We start from the raw sequence: 17,469 nt of genomic DNA, 5'->3' as shown, positions 1-17,469 counted from the left end.
TTGTAGTACAGGAGTATTTACAAGTATTCTTAGCTCCGCGATGCAAAATCAGGGACTTACAAGCACAGTAGTTTGGTAAATTGATAATATGTGGTTAAAGAGAATAGTCCATTCAAATTCACAGGAGCTAGAAAATCCCCTTCTGCTGGAACGCTCATATGACACCTCCTATCTGTGACGGTACGGGTTGCTTCAATAAATAATATAGCAGGCACCTCTACGTTGCTTCCAACTCCTGCTTTGGAGTTCCAGCAGTAAACTTCTTTCGATTCTCAAACAGCACAGCACGTGCCAGGTTATTGAGCATTCGTAAATCAGATGTTCCTTCAGTGTATGAGTGGCCAGGGCCTGCATGTGTAGATTTCAACTTGAGATTCGATGTACCCTTTTTCCTCACACCAAGCAGAGCTTGCTCCATTGTGGGCTGCCCACGAACACCCAGTCCAGCAATTTGAACCTCATAGTGATATTTAACAGCCAGGACGTTGACCTGAACATCAAGGAAAAACCAACAAATGAACATCAAGACATTGAATCCTTTTTCGGTGTACAGAAAAAATTAAAATAAAATAACTATTTACTTTCTGAGCAGTAGAATGATAGAGCACGATAGACATAAATAAATAAATAAGACTTCAAAGAAGCTCACCAGTTGAATACGACCTCTTAAAGGAGCCCTTGCAGCTTCTCCGTAAGGAGAAGCTGCGGCTGTCTGTCCTAACTGTTCCAGTGATGTGATATGAGCCATGACAACAGCGTGCAACCTCTCTGTTTCATCTGCCCCAGCCCATATTTCAGGGTTGCTGCCTAGGCACATCTCCACAGTGCCCAGAGCCAAGCTAGCTAATTCTGGAACTCCAGGTCTTTGAAAATTCTTCTCCTCCCCACACCATGCACATGTCCTTAGTAGACCATCCCAAACAGCAAACCAGTTCACGCTTGTAGACGAGAGCTGCAGTCCTTTGGTCTTTAGACTGTTCAAGATGATACACACGACGGCAGCTGCGCGATAGAACAGATCAGCATCCAAGAGGGAAGTCCCCTCGGGCTTTACAGCTAGTACGCTTGATGCCAATTCGAGCAGGAGACTTGAAATGCTTTTGAATTGGATCACGAAAGGCATGTCTACCAAGCCATTTGCGGGCACCTGTTGCAACATTTAGATGTCATAATAAGCTAGTCTCATATAGTAAATAATAACAATAACAATAATAATAATAATAATAATAATAATAAAGAACAAATGAACCAATGAGAGTCGCGTCATAAGCATCACGAAAAATGTTGTAAAACTGGCTCAATCAACGAGGGAATTTTATATCCATCTACAAAAATACACATTGTAAATATTGTATCTGATTAAACCTTTACCTGGCTTACTGCATATGATTCAGAATTACATCGCAAGAGGAAATCCGATGCCACACGATCTTCCGCCATGCATCTAAAAATAGTGAAACATAATTTTGCCCTCAATACTCCTGAAACGCCTGAAGCTGGTAGTTCAGACACAACTGCTTTCGAGATGGAGAGGAAGGACCTGATCAAAGAGAAAAACTGTCAATTACAGACATCTTGCTTCTGGTAAGTCATGAGCGACTAACAGCGAAGTCTTGTACGTTAATCGAAACTGCGAATTGACAAAGATGACGTAGCTCTCAATACAGCAGCAGTTTTCCCAATTGCTCAACCAAAACGAAAATTCGACACTAAATTAATTCGTGAGTAGAAGTTACTTTAGAATTTCGCTCCACACAAGAATAGCAGATTGCCCAGGAGCAGCTGAACCTTGTGCATAATTTAAACTTGTTGAGGTCCAAACCTGTAGCATAATAAGTATATTAACCTGACGCATGTTGTGGCACCACCGAGAAACCTTATAATAGTTCAGAACAAGATCCTAGGTTCACCATATAAGAACCTCGTACCTGAGCTGATTTCACCACTGGATTCAGATAGAAGAGGAAATACAGAAGCACGAGACCAGCAGATGAATTGCACCACCAAACATCTAATGTTTTGCTTCCCGACAGCCCTGAGACTCCATCACTGCTGGCATCCCCAATATAGGACCCAATGCCAAAAAAGCTGCCAAGGTAACCAAGGAGTCCTCCATCATTTGGAGTCCTGCTAGAACTGGAGAGAATGTCATTCTCAGTCTGAGGTATATCATCGAGAGGAGTGAAAAGAGAGGCTACAGTGTGCAACAGAGGCAATATGGGAGCCGCAGGCGAAACAAGTCGTTCAGCGTAAGGGTTGGAAGATTCCCTCCATAGAAGTAATAAGATGAGAACAAGAGAAGCATCCAGCTCAAGTTCCCTTCGATCCGCTGAGAGCTTCACATTAAAGACAGCAGCGATCCCGTCGAAGGCGTTATAAACAAAAAAATAACTAGCTATGGTATTCGTGTTAACGTTTGGTGTCGCTGTCAAGATAGTCAAATACACCCTGCATCAAAACTATAATGGATAAGATAACCAGGGATTGACAACATCCCAAACAGCCAGAAGTAGACTGGATTGTTACTTTCCGATTAAGCACTGCTCAGGTCGGACAGATTTCAACCGGAAAACCATGATGATATGACGGAAGCTATCTATTTTTTCTGCCTTCGAAAGACTCGAAAACGTGAACAACAACACATGACAATTGCAAAGTGGACAGCACCGATGAGTAATATTTGCAACAAAAACCTAGACAAGTCTTCGAATTGACTCGTCAATTTTTCGGATTTACATACTTCTGACAAGCCTGAATACGAATCTATGTACTGCTTTCTTGGCCAAATATTGACTTACTTGATTCCCAGAGACTTCACAAGCACAGGAACATCATCCCTAACAAGCAGGGCTGCTATGCTATTGATCAATCGCCTAAAGAAATTATCTGCATTGTCGACAGCACCTGCCACCAATGTAAGGATAGTAGAGCCCTGCCGAAACACAGAATATCAATTTGAAGCCTGTGAGGCGGACCAATATTAAGATGGTGCACGAGACGCACATTACAATCATCTGTTGATGGCACCGACAGGTTAAACCAGAACTAGAAGAGGACCAACACACGATTCTGAACTTCTCAACGTAGTAAGAATAGGTGGGAAATCCGAAATGTGCAATATAAAAAAGAGCGGGCAAGGGCATTCTCCATAATTGATAAGTATTTCCTCAAGGTTAAATTAATTGAACTAAAGTAAAAACAAAACAAAAATACGCCGCACCTGCTCATTAAACCGCTTCTTAAAAATCTCCCGAAGGAGGATTGAAAGGGTTTCGAGTGCATGAGCCACTCTAATAAAATTATCATCATCAAAGTACCTGCTCGCAACATTGGAAAACTCACTTCCATGCAAACAGTAGTGGCCCTCTACTTGACATATAGAGCTGTCTTTCTTCGACAAAAACCTCGCAACTGTATCCTTTAAGCATCGAACATTTAGAGGTTTTAATTCACCAGAGACTGCCCTAAAGAGGCGTACCTCACACAGGTTGCGAAAAGGTCATTGATGACAGGACGCAGGTTATCCTGGAGCTGCTCTTCTGAAGATTTTGATATGCATTGTGACAAAAAGCTTTCGTTAACCTGAAATTTTTTTTGAAGACAAGATCAATCAGAATGAATACATACCGATACTGTGCAGAACAAGAACATTGTCATCGTTGTCACATCCTCTACGGACCCAAGGTATCTGGCACTGTTCAATCGCATACTTGATGAAGAATGAGTCCTACCTTCAGCAATAATAATTCATCCCAGAACCTTCCAATGGTAACACGGCCTTGAATGCCTTGATCTTTTGCTGTTTGAAGCGGGCTCCGCAGTGCAAATATATCCTCGTAGAGTGACACAAACTTCTCCTTAAATAAAGACTTGTAACTTTCGGACTTAGTAGGGGTCACAGTAATCTGCCCGCTTCCAGGCAAACCTTGATTCTGCATGCCTGCCAAAATGTACGGGTTATTCACAAATTGTAACCCTGATCGCTGACCCGTCTAACTACAGGATTCGTTAAACATGGGTTTCCATCCAGTAGGCATCTTCAAAATTCAACTAACTTGACTTCTTTAGCATAATCTAAGTCCGATACTAAATTCTATCAGACGATAGAAATTGGAAAAAGGGTCCGCAAAGCAATTTCTTAAACGACAGTGACTTACTTTCTTGAGCGCAGTTATACTATGCATGATTGTGAGGTAAAATTCGAAGACTAACTTACATCGAACTGAATTCAGAATATCTGATTAAAAGAATAAGGAGCAGGACATACTGGCTTAGTCGCTGGCATCGACAAGAGCTCCAGGAAAAATCCTACTTAAAACCCTCTGCAAACAAGAAAATCTTTCTGTAAGCACTTCGCAAAAGAATATGCTGTCAATTAACTGTGCGACGCGAGATGCTAAAAGCACCAGCTCTCAATTCCTACACCACATCCTGAACTGGCCTACTCGATTTCACAAATCTCGGCAACTAGCTAGTCACAGCATGAATCTTCACACTGTGATATGGCTCACGCCCCCCTGACCCCCAATCGACTGCCATGTTCAAAATTCTGCATAGATCTAAAACTCCTGTCAAACACGACAGATCACGTTTCCGAGATCAATCAATCTACAACTGGTAAAAGCGTAGCCAGTCTTGGCACGGATCAGCTTGCGACACACCCGTGCATACTCTTGAATCACCAGGCAGATCTCAACGAGGTGTCGAGGCCACACTCTAGTTTGTGCATCAACAAATCAAACTACTAAAAAAAGAAAAAAAATTAAAAAAAAGAAAAGGAAATTAAACCACCCGAATCACAGGCAATGCCTATGGATCCACATAAGCGAAGCTTAAGAGCGAGCCAGGGCTGGCACTGAAGGTTCAAGGAAAAGCTTGACAATAAAAAGAGAACATGCAGAACCTCGCACGATTCCGTCGTGAAAAAGAGTTGCACATCATAAAGAAGAGAGGCACTAACGTGTAGGAAAGATAACAGGAGAGAAGGAAGAAAACGCGGGGGGCAAGGGTGAGATCTGATGATTGGAAAAACCCTAAGTGAAGGAAAGGGCAGGGAAGGGCAGGGGATGGAGAAGAGTAGAAATGAGGGAGGGAGGGAGGGAGAAGAAGAAGAAGAATCGGGGGGGAGGGTGAAGAAGGAATCGTGGGGAGGATGGCAGGGCACTCACTCACTCGCTCACTCACCAACCAACCACTCTCTTCTTCTTCTTCTTCATTTCCATACCAGATCTTTAAGTGCTTTCACACCCTCTCTTAACAACAATCTTACTGACTTCTGTGCTGCTCATAATGTCTGTCCCAATCATTTATCCTATTACTACTGCACAACTTTCTGTTTCTTCAATCACGATTATGTTTGAATTGTTTCTTATTTTTTTCGTGAATTGTGAACTTTCAAGTCTTCCTGGAATTAAGTGCAAGTATTTCACTTTCTTTCATGTTTTAATTCCAAGGTTTAAAGTTCTCACATGTATTATCCCTAGCCAATATTTTAATTTATCATCAAACTGTCAAAGATTTTATAATTTTAGAAGAAACAAGGAAAAAAGAATTGATGAAAAATTGCTTACAACTTCATAACAATTAAGGAAATGATTGGGTTTCAATAAATAAATAAACGAATGAAAACTTTATTGAACAGCTCGGGAATGCGATAATCTGTGTCCAGAATTACCAAGAGAGGAGTTGTCTACCTTTTTATAGAAGCGTCGCCTCCTAATATATGTCAGTTCTCATTTTTAAATGCTTGATATAAACTTTAAGAAGACAGAGTCATCCACATGATTTAAATGATATATTAGATGCATTAAGATTGAGACCAATGTACTCACACTTACATTTGTGAATGGTACTTTTGCAACAGAATTAATAGCCATAAGATTCAACGTGCGAAATGATCTATTTTTTATTAGTGTATTTATAAAATGATTAAAAAGTTCCAGCTGATTGAGATCTAGAAATACGTAATTTATTTATTTACCATTTTACACAAAACATGGATTAAACTAATTCAAACATTATTTTTTTGATTAAAAACACTCTTGTAATCCAAAAATGTAGTAAAGGATACTAGTAACAATTTCAAAGTAAACAAAACTTAGATATTACAATAAAATTAATAGATACCGAAAGCAACAAATGAACAGTGTATCAATCTGTGCATTGCACAGCCAAGTACACCTGTTGTGTGAAGCTCTGGAACTGAAATCTTGTTAAATTCACGATTGGTTTCGAGGAGCGGACATTTAATCTACGATTTAAAAACCCTCGGAAAGAAGCAGTAAGTAGTTGAAACGTGCTCTTTCGGCGCCCGTTACATAATTGGTTATCCCTGGACAGCTCTTTTGTGTTCAAGGAGGTCGTGTCTCATTGCCGAGCATAGTCGAGGCTTGAAGTTGTGGGTCAACTGTGTTCAGGTCTGACATGTAGTTGACCCACATTTTCATTATGTTCAGGTCTCCATGGGAATAGTCGAAGGGAAAAGTACCAATTTAACATGAACAAAGTTGTACATGGAATTTTGCTGCTGAATTACCTCCACAGGTCAGACATCTAAACGCCGAACTCAATGGAGGAGATACTACTAGCATCTTTAGACACTGAAATGGACATTGCACGTGCGTCTGTGGAATCTGCCCTCTGCTGGATCAAGCTTACTACAAAAGGACCCTTCACTTCATGAGAAAGCCTCCGAAGTTGGTAAATTTGAAACATCAATGAAGGAACTTTATTTGGCAATAATACGTTTGACTTCATCTGCGTCTCTTGTTCGAACGAAGCACCACCACACCAACCTTGCACCCGCAGAGGACATTCTAATTCCTTGGACCAGAAGTTACTACCAACAATGCCACTCATTCCATTGGGACATCATCAAGGAAATGCAGTTTACTAGAAATCTTAAAGCGAGTCAGTCTTCATGTATTAACTGTTGACCAGCCTGGAGGAAGGAGCATCTGCATGAGCTTGCTGATCGCTTCAGAATCCAGCACCCGATTCTAACATTTGCATGCGAAGATCGTGAAACTGAGGACTCATGGTCAAGCGCTCTAGAGTTCAGGTGACGGTCTCCACAGAAGCAGTTGGCAGCGGCATCAGCTCCAGCAGTTATATTCAGCTGGCCATCGCCCCGTTTTTGTCAAACTGTCAAGGTTATGGAGGCAAATTATACAAATCTAACGAGAACACACTACAGACTACTGCAAGTACAGCACCCTCCTCAAGTATATTCAAAGCTCCCAAAATCTGTTGCTAACATACCTGCGATCGAAAAAAAACCAATCCTCTCTCAACTATTTTACCTTCACAATATTGCTCACCAACAACACCGAGATTAAGCTGTTCAACGGTTTGAATGTTCGATGACTCAAACAGACGCGCCGCAAATGTTCGGTCCCAAGTTTTTCCCACTTCACAAATAGGATTAATGAATCAAGATCAGAAAATCACATACCTGGCCCCCAATCGCTTCTTACCAGAAAACTCAGCACTCAAGAACAGATTATGTAGCATGCTCAAAGCAAGACAACATGTTCCAAGAAAACGAAAAGCTTATCAAAATCAATCCAAATGAGATCTGTACATGCGGGGATCTTGGGGGAGCTTTTCCCAGAATGTATTGTAGGTTTACTGTATGGCTAATATTGGAACAGCAGCTATCATCCTTAGCAAACCTCTTGGAGAATCGTAATTTATTCGATCTATCATGCACAATTAAAATTAAACAATACAATCTGTTAGTTCATCTGAGGACATCCATAAAAAATCAGTACAGAATTGCCAACAAAAGAGTGCAACCTCAGGACTCATGCGTCATTTCAATGGCACATGTGGAGAACAGTATTAAAAAATAAAAAATAAAAATAAAAATAAAAAGTTTTGGGCCGAGTGAGTCACACACACCCCAACTTGAGAGACAAACTCCATCAAACTAGGGGGAGGATTGGTGCCAGCGTCTGCGTAGCCTCAAAACCTGGAGCTACATTTCCTCCAACTTCGGATCTAGCGAGCAGCAAGACATCTTCCGGAGTCGCCTCTCCCCCCCCGAAAAACAATGGAGCGTCAACTTGCTGACACTAATCTCCACCGCAACCAACAATGTCATGTATTCTTGCTTTGTTGTTTTGGAGCATGGATTTTATAGCTGACATGGGCTACAACATCAGTGATGGATTGATGAGCATCTATTTTGTTTTTATGTCTTTATTATCAAAATAATTCAAAGCTTGACGGTGCAATTGTTGTTTTGTGCTAGATGGAGGATGAACTGACAGTGTCCACATGGAGTAGCTGCAGCAGTGACCCTCAAGGGGAAGAAACGGAATTGCAATGTGACAAAACCATGTTTGGATTAAACAGACCAGCATTGATTGATTGTTTGGAACAATGATTTGCTTTTGTGACATTGATGCATAGTTGCAAATTTAGGGGGACAAAGTGAGAGGTTACAACTTTTTTTTTTTTTTTTTTTTTTTTTTTTTTTGATTGGTTGAAATTGGGAAGCTTGGTTGATTGAGGTGGCTTTATATTAAAAGAAAACCAATCCAAAAGTCTTGAGAGAAAAAGATGAGATAAAACGGCATGAATAGTGATAAAATGGCACATTTCAAGACATGATCTTTAGAAAAAGTTAAGAATTTGTATTAAAAACTATCAAAAATTAAAATGTGGAATAATTATTCTAATCTTCTTCAAAATTGTTAAAATTAAGATGCAAGCTAAAATATTTAGATTTATAATTTTTAAAATCATTTGGTTGTTCCATGACCTCTTTTTACTTGACACTATATCCCAAGGTCAAGGCTTCTAAAGGAGAGTTTATTTTTACTAAACAAGAGGCCTTTATAAGGCTTTAATAACAATACTTTTGGTTTTGATTAAAAAAACATTGTGGCAATTTAATGGAATTTATGGATTTTCTAAGTAGCTATTTTGTTTTCAAATTTTTTAATGGTCTACTATTACCAACTTTAGAAAAAATTAAAAAATTAAAAAATTATATATATATATATATATATCTCTTTGTCTTATTTATGACTAGATGTTAATTTTTATGCAAAAGAAAATTTGTTTTGATAATCTTCTCATTTTATAATCAATTGAAATCTCTACTTTTGTGATTACTCCTCTTGTGGTATTAAAACTTATCTCTGCAAGCACTATATAAGAATTTTAATATCAACATTCTTGAATTCTTCAACATAATCAAAACAATTCAATTGCAACCATAACTAGCTCTTCCTCTTTATAATAACTTCAAAAATAGATTACAGTTTTTGAAGAAGTTATAAACGAACCTTGACCTACAAGATGTCTTGTTTGAAAAATTCCAATAAAAAGGTAATATCAGACTTATTTTGATTTTTGAAACAAAGATATTGGTGGCAAACCGCCAATACTATCGGATTCAGAAAAATAAGTTCCTGTTTGGGGCACGACCTATTGATCTGCTTTATTGCGAGTTTGGCATCTGGTCAAGATGGGTAAAGGAGAAGGCTAAAAGGCCACATCGTCTTGAAGCACTGAGGTTCATCAGCAGAAGACAACCGTATTAAAGCCAATTTACGGCAGACAAACAAGGGAGCAGCCAATTAATAGCAAAAATCAGCTTAAAGAGGAGCCTCACCCTTAAACTCAGCTTTGGAATCGGAATAAACAAACCAATTACAACTAACGAATTTATTTTACACGATTTTTCTTTTAGTACGTAGACTAGAGTAAACCGGTTTAGGTCTCCAATCAAAATAGGTACTAAACGCGAGCAGCAAACTAGCGAAAGCCACATAAAGCTTCAACCAAACCGAATGAAACAAGCACCAGAATACCCAACCGCTAAGGACTACGTGTAGAGCAACATTGCAAACACCTTCCACTATGTTCAAAGGGCTCTCTTCAATTCCACTGTCAGGGAAAGAGCCTGTCTTACTAAAACTGGCCAACATCTGGTCCTTTTGATAAAATAGATCATACAGCCACTGCGTCATACCGTCTTCTGATTGAGGAATCTCAGAAATTGGTATTCGGCGAATGTGAATGTGCACTTCCGATGGATCGGTTCCGAATACATTGTTGATGAACAAGGGACACCGCTTCTTGTACCCTATAGTGAGGTCATAAACTGCACACATACGCACATGAACGACTTGATGAGTATCTCTGAGCTCGCAATCTCATCCAAGTATCAAATTACAAGTCAGAAAGAAAGCTAGAAATGTATTTTTGAATAATGAATATAAAAGCCAACTGTATGAACTCCTTAGTACAGAAATAAGCTTGGGAGAACATTTCTAGGTGACAATCTTACGAATGATTTTACAATATTTACATGAACTATGCATTCTCAAGATTGATTCATAGCTGCACCCACCTGCATCCAAAGAGCAGCGCGATTGAGAAAGGCAAGTCACAAAGCCACGAGTGCGAGGTTGAAGCACATTGACAAGCTCCGGATAGCCTTTCTCTCTTCCAATTGCATTGCCCGTGTCCCGTTTCGCTTCACTGTCATAGTAGTCAATCACATTTACATCACAATAAGTCAAAAATGACAAATTGCTAAGTACATTAAGCAAGTATGATTTACTTGCTAGAGAAACAACAGAGAATAAATGCAGATTATAGAGAAGATTGCAGATATACATCAAAGCCATGGATGGGTACTTCAGCCTTACGAAAAATCTGTGCCTTCAGGAAACACGACTAGCCAGAGAGGATCTCTTTTATCTTGAAAACTGTCAATGTATGTCTTGATGACGGGAGCATCCACTTCCCACTTTCTATGCAGCATCAGAAACTCAAAAACGTAAAATGCCCAACCAAACAAGGGTAAGTTTTTCACTGAGTTCTTCACCGCATACTTGCAGTACCCAATCTTGCCTTTCCGAATTGCTAAGTTCCAAATGTACATCCAGTCCACTTCGGTACGATGGTTGCACATGACCATCACACGGTTCTCCTTAGGTACTTTATCACCTGCAAAAATCACCTTTACAACATCCATATCCCTGTAGGATGAAATTAACCGGAATCATCACGACATTCATTGCCATAAGAATGAAGTGAAGCAGCGTCTGTATTGTGGTTCCAACATAATCAATAGGTTAACAGCAAAAGAAAATTGCAAAAGCAAACTTTCACGACACATTTGAGCGCTTCTGATCATATTGCTACATTATGATGGACCTAGAGTTGGCTTTCAGGCACAGAATTTCAATTTAAGAAAAAATTAAAACAAGTTTTCAGTTGACAGAATATACCTAAACAACATACATGTGTGGAGACATTTTCATTAATAAGACATACCTTTGTTTCGTTGACCTCCTCGAATAAGTACGGCCACATAGAAAGCCAATTTCCTATGAAGTAGGACGTCCATAGTCGACTGTAATGAACACTGAAGAAGCGTGGCAAGAAATGCACGACCGGTGATAGGAGGACAAGCGCCACGAACGCAGTTAAAAGTAGAATTGCTAGACACACTAAACCCCGTACCCTTCGAAATAGTGTCAATGGTCGATGTAGATGTAACTTGTCGCCCTGCAAAGAAAATCCACACGAATGCACAAATTCACATCTCCATCCGAAATCGATTAACTTAATCCCTGCTACGCTCGAGCCCCAATTCAACAGAGCAAAACCAAGAGATATAGAACAACGCCTGACCAAGAGAAACAGAACAACGCCTAACCCAGCCCTTGAGAACTCCGCCCATTGTGAGCGAATTCCAGCACAAATGAAAGTAAAATTGCCCTAAACCTAAATTGCATGGCGTATACCAATTCTCTTCAAAGGCCATGCACAAAATGACGCAAAATCCAGAAATTCAACGATTTCACCAAATTGAAACAAAGATGCAGCTATTTGGCTCACCTGGGAGGAGTACATAGCAGGCGCCTGGTCACCCAAATCATCTAGACTGAGGGATTCCGCACCGGGCTTCGAAGCATAAGCATCACCCGGCGGGGTCGGCATGACGATTCAAACGCACAATTCCCACCCAAAAAACGTCCGGAGATTGGGAGTTTTTGACAAATTGAACGTTGAAAAACCCCGTGAGTCAGGAAAACCGTTAAACTTTCACATCGTGACGGGGTCTGTACAAGTAAACGTGGTTCCAATCACAGGGTTGCCATCAGCCGTCAACGCGCATCTGACAGGAAAACAAAGCTCTCGCCAGCTGCAGAGTGCGCAAGAACGGGGGTGTGGTGGAAGTGCCATTTGTGGGTTGTGGGGAAGATCGCCGAGCCCGGCCAATCAGTGCGGCAGGTTCCAGTCGAGAGTGATTGCGCGGCGCCCACGTTGAGAGTTTGACGATCCCTCCCACCCCGCCCCGCCCTAGCAGCTTGCATCGTTTCTGTCGCAGCATGGTGGACTCCCCGAGTAGGGCCCCCATTTACCCCGTCTGCCGTGTGAAGGAGGCTCCCCCCGTCTTGTGCTCCATTCTTGTGCCCTCTTGTGCCACCACACAGCAGCCCCTCTTCTTCTTCATGTTCCCTTTTCCTCGTTTTCCTTTCTTGTGCCTTCCTTCACTGCATCATCGTAAAACGCAGTCTTCTATACGTGCTTTTCTTTACCCCCCTCTCTCCCTACATCATATTCTGGGTTTGGATGTCAGGATAAAGAACACAGCCTCATTATTTGATTCATGATTCAGCGATATAAATTCATGATTTTATTGTTTATTTGATATAGGATTCAATGAAATGACAGCTAAAACTTTGTGGGGACTTGGAATGTGGTGTGAAAAACACAAGTTAACTTGATTTGTTTAGGGTTTGGTTAGGATTTCATAAAGGTTTGTTAAGGATTTGGTTAGGATTTTATTAAGGTTTGTTTAGGATTTGGTTAGAATTTAGGATTAGTTTAAGATTTGGTTGAGGTTGGTTTAGGATTTGTTTAGGATTTTATTAGGGTTACATTAAGATTTGATTAAGATTCATTTAGATTTTTTTTTAATATTATTTTTAAATATTTCTTTGATATTTCTTTAGGATTTTATTTTTATTATTTTTTTGAGATTTTTTTGATATATATATATATATATATATATATTTTAAGGTTAATTTATAATTTTTTTATGTTTCTTTTGTGATTTCTTCAAGACTTCTTTTAGATTTGATTAACGATTAGTTAGCATTGTTAAGATTTAATTAGAATTTATTTAGGATTCCATTAAGATAGTTGTGACCTTGTTGTTGCAAATTTTATTTTATCTTTTACAACCAAATGCGTAATGCATTTTTTAGCAAACTTCACAAAATACAAGAATGTTAGTAATGTTATCTATAATAATAAGAATACCTTGGTAGTAAGTAAACCATTTATTTCTTTGGAGAAATAAACATAGAATATAGGTGATGTTGTCTGCAATAATGATGTTTTAATGGTAAGAATGATGTTATAGAAAATTTCTTATTTTTAGCAAGTTTCTTCTTTGTATTACTGTCCAATGAATTCAACTATTCTATACTTAATTTTCATTAATTGTTGTTTATTTCTTCTAAAGAATAATCACATACTATCTCTGTATTATTCTCTAAAAAGTTCAATTACTCTATATTCAACCTCTATTCAATGTCTTTTATCTCTTCTAAGAGATAATCATATTTTTTTCTTATCTTAACTAATTTGTGGCTTGTAATTTGAAAATAATTATCTACTCACATTAGCAACTAAACTTTGTTTCATTATATAATCAAAATATGCATTCAAAATAAAGTTGTATTTAATTTATATTGAATTAGAACTAAAGAGTTGATAGGAGAATTAACATTGTAAAGTTGACAAGAAATCAACTTCATAATATGATATGAAAAGGAGGATTTACAATTTTGTAAAAAATTAGTATGCAATTTTGAAATTATTCCATCAAATCTATTAATTGAGTGAATTTTATAATTTTTTTAACATGTCTATTTATCATAGCCTATTTCATGCACATATAATAGATACACACATGAATAGAAATAATGTAGAATAAAGTAAAAAATTTTAAACCAAAATACATAACATCTCTAATATGAGTCATAGAATTGACTCATAGGTATATTTTAGTATAAAAAATATACTTAGGATATTTAAATTTACTAATTTAGGATAATAATATAGAAATTTTGGAATAAATAAAAAAAAATAGAATGTTAATTGCAAAAATGGATCTGTTGTAGAATTATCTTTGATAAGGAATTTTAAATTACATATCTTTCTTTTAGATTAGTCAATAGAAATTTATGATTTTTTAATAGTAGTCTTATTTCCATTAAATATTTAATTTAGTTAGAAATTAAATGAGATCCTTGATCCAAAAAAATCCAAAAAAAAAAAAAAAAAAAAAAAAAAAACCTTTGTAGCTTTAGACAAATGCAATAGAAGAAAAATAATAGAATAGAAGAGAAAAAAATTGAAAATAAGGAAAAAAAAGAAAATAAAGAAAATAAAAAATAAATAAAAAGAAAATCAAGAATATAAGAAGTTATCCTTGAATGGCAACATCCTCTTAATTGATAGGAGTTGGGGCCACCTTGAATCTCTCTCTCTCTCTCTCTCTCTCTCTATATATATATATATATATATATATATATATATTCTTAGATAGAAAGAATTTTGAGCTTCAATTGCTATAGAATTTATCTTGGTATTTTTTTTCATGTTTAAGTGGTAGCATTTTTTCTTCATTTTGTTGAATTGTTGTAATGCCGCATCCTATTTTTTTTCTCCATACAATCAATGTGAAACATGCATGTCAGAGTGGCATGTCTAGAAGGTATTTTAAAGAGTCATATTATTGCGATTAGTACATCATCGCACAGAATTGTGAGATTTTGTCTTATTTGATATTGTTCAATAATAATACTCTTGATGCTAATCATTGTTCTAAAGAAATTGTTGTGATAGTGATGTATGATCAAGTTCTCATTGAAGTCTTTTTTAAGCTAGAAGATTAGTAGTGTTGTTCATTTTTATTTATCTAATATTGATGTTTGGCATTAATAGAAGTGTAGTGCCTTTTTGCTTGATTGTTAAGCATTGAGGTGATAGATATGGAGTCCAAGTGACATTGACTCTCCCTCCTTGGTTGTTGATTTTGAAGATTATTCTACTTGCAGTTGTTGTAATTAATCAAAGATAAGCATTGTAATCAATGCAACCAACATGATGTAACAATATTACAAAAGACTTATTATTATTCAACAAAATAATTCCACTAAACAAAGATCCACAATGATCTAAAATTGTTGCTATTAACTTCTTACTTGTGGTCAACTACTAATGAGTTATGTTATTATTTCTAAAAAGATTCATATTAAGGATATGAATCTTGAAGAAAGGAATCTCTAATATACTCTTATCTCACTAAAAAGAACTAAAAAGTTGCTCAAAGATAATATAGTAGTGAATTAGAATGGCTATTGCCAAAAACAAAAAGACTAAAAAGTCTTGAAACAAAACTAAGGACTAAAAAGGCATTGAAAAGAGTAAAGAATGCTTTACTCTTCCCTCCATATATATTCTTAATTAGGAACTACATAGCAGTGTCCTATAAGATCCCTAAAACGTGTTTACTTTGCAAAATATTTAACTTAATTTGTAAGGCAAGTTTTTTATATGTACACCACACACTTAATTTTTTCTACAAGCTATCAATACGTGGTTAACTTTTTGACCAAGTTTCTAACCAATTAATCAATTACAAATACATCTAAAGTCAAAGCATTGTCTATGAAGCTTATAAGAAGTTTTTTCTAAAAGATGCTATGAAATTAACCTATATTTATCTATTTTTATCTATTTCTACCTAATTATATAGATATTTACTAGAATACATATGTATATTCATTGTTGTATTACATGTTGTTTTGCTCAAGAATGCACCGGGCACCTAGTTGTAGAAGGTGAGATTGTGTTTCACAGGTAGCCAAGAAACCCTAATAGGTTTTGTCCATACGAGAAGAATATAATCTGAATTTTAATTCAAAAAGGCTTAAAACACTCTTCTTAGTAGTCTTAACCATATATAATTCTCAATTACCTTATTACTTTCATATTTAAGCAATTTAGATTTTTCTTGTAAGTCCAAATCTAATTAGTGAGCTTTAACAAGCTATAACATCCAATCTGATTATTTACTTGATGTGAAATTTGGCAAGCAATTGTCAATGTAAGTCTTCTATATGCTTAAGAATTTTTAGCCCAATCCAACTTACAAATTGTGAGAAAACCTTCAAAAATTGCACTGGTGTCACTCGGCTGCCAATTTGAAAAGTGAAACAGAAATCCCAGCAATGATTTCTCCCTTTCCAACCGTTAACTTTGTCTCAAAATTGGTGTGTAGCTTGATTTCTCTGGAAAGAACTTCAAGCTAGCTCTCAAACCCTAATATCCGATCTTCAAATGCTTCCCTATTTTACCCTAGGCCATCGTTTTAGTGACTAGAAGTCTGATTTCGACCTTGTCTCACAAATGGTCGACCCCCGGGTATCAATCTAACCTATCTTAAGGTTTTTTTTAGCCCAATCCTACTCTCAACTTAACCCTAGTACCAACTATACTAATTATTTACCTCTTCTAACCTGATTTTATTAATTTATGGTCTTTGTAAGGTAGTAGAAGACTCTCTACAACCTAAAAGATAAAATTACTAACTAACCTTCAACCTACTAACTATTAAGATAAGAAAATAACCTAAGAGGCTTTTATAAAAGCCATGTTTAGATACCTCAAATTATAATTGAACTAAGATAATTAGATATTAATTAGAAATTCAACTTTGATTACAATTTCACTATATATTTGTATTACATCACAACCCTGTGATATTACTTTCTCTTCTAAGAACGAGTTCCACATGGAACAATCATCATAAATTGATGAAATCTATGATGTGGCAAATTATAGTTGATACATACTTTGATCTTTGTTCTCTTCAAAGATAGTTAATAGATCCTCTTAGCCATCAATAGTGTTTCATACAAGGACAAAAAGACCACCTTATTATTTCATCATTATTCATATCTTTGTAATTTCCTTCAATTAAAATATTTAGAATTTTATCAAGAGTTGCTCCTATCTCTAATAAAATCACCAAACATCAAGAGTTTCTTTCAAAGTCTTCATATCAAATATATTGTATCTTTCTATCTATTTGAGGAAGGATATATTGTTCTTAAGGATCTTCATTTTCATTATGTCATCTCAAAGATTGTGACAATTATAATGTCTTATTTGATAAGTCAGCAAGTAAAAGCTCTTGGGTTGAATCTATTGGTTATTGGTTTTCCATCTCTTTAGCATCACAAATACATTGAGGCTACAAAAAAAAACTAGAAGGTAAAATGTTATCTTTTTTTTGATCTTATTTCTTTTATAGCAAAGATTGCTATTCTTCATTTTAATTTTGATGGATGTCATCAATGAAAAGCCTTAACTCTCTTTGCTATATTTGTAAGTTTCTTTGCTTGCTCCCATGTACATTCA

General features: G+C 36.9%; 2 protein-coding genes across 5 annotated transcripts; both read right to left on the bottom strand.

Moving 5' to 3' along the window:
• Nucleotides 1–71: 71 nt before the first annotated feature.
• Nucleotides 72–5,143, bottom strand: LOC112288811 (uncharacterized). 3 transcript variants are annotated; one of them, XM_024533408.3, is made up of 11 exons: nucleotides 4,792–5,143; nucleotides 4,268–4,322; nucleotides 3,732–3,940; nucleotides 3,479–3,582; nucleotides 3,221–3,317; nucleotides 2,799–2,932; nucleotides 1,929–2,448; nucleotides 1,737–1,822; nucleotides 1,372–1,540; nucleotides 650–1,147; nucleotides 72–490 (listed from the first exon to the last, which is right to left on the bottom strand). In XM_024533408.3, exons 3-11 carry the CDS (start codon nucleotides 3,936–3,938, stop codon nucleotides 218–220), a joined length of 2,088 nt encoding a protein of 695 aa, XP_024389176.1. In that variant the 5' UTR covers nucleotides 3,939–3,940; nucleotides 4,268–4,322; nucleotides 4,792–5,143; the 3' UTR covers nucleotides 72–217. The 3 variants fall into 3 exon arrangements, with proteins under 3 accessions (XP_024389176.1, XP_024389178.1, XP_024389177.1); XM_024533410.3 differs by having other exon boundaries at nucleotides 4,961–5,087; XM_024533409.3 differs by having other exon boundaries at nucleotides 4,904–5,078.
• A 4,495-nt stretch (nucleotides 5,144–9,638) lies between these two features.
• Nucleotides 9,639–12,401, bottom strand: LOC112289135 (putative 1-acyl-sn-glycerol-3-phosphate acyltransferase 5). 2 transcript variants are annotated; one of them, XM_090254296.1, is made up of 5 exons: nucleotides 11,866–12,401; nucleotides 11,299–11,532; nucleotides 10,668–10,968; nucleotides 10,367–10,497; nucleotides 9,639–10,117 (listed from the first exon to the last, which is right to left on the bottom strand). In XM_090254296.1, exons 2-5 carry the CDS (start codon nucleotides 11,369–11,371, stop codon nucleotides 9,684–9,686), a joined length of 939 nt encoding a protein of 312 aa, XP_090110422.1. In that variant the 5' UTR covers nucleotides 11,372–11,532; nucleotides 11,866–12,401; the 3' UTR covers nucleotides 9,639–9,683. The 2 variants fall into 2 exon arrangements, with proteins under 2 accessions (XP_090110422.1, XP_024389863.1); XM_024534095.3 differs by having other exon boundaries at nucleotides 10,668–10,981; nucleotides 11,866–12,339.
• Between the last annotated feature and the right edge of the window lie 5,068 nt (nucleotides 12,402–17,469).

The sequence above is a fragment of the Physcomitrium patens genome, chromosome 11 (genome assembly GCF_059467195.1).
Source record: "Physcomitrium patens ecotype Gransden chromosome 11, ASM5946719v1, whole genome shotgun sequence".
Classification (NCBI taxonomy): domain Eukaryota; kingdom Viridiplantae; phylum Streptophyta; class Bryopsida; order Funariales; family Funariaceae; genus Physcomitrium; species Physcomitrium patens.
Note: the sequence above shows the minus strand (reverse complement) of the source record. Positions and strands in the feature narration are given on the sequence as shown.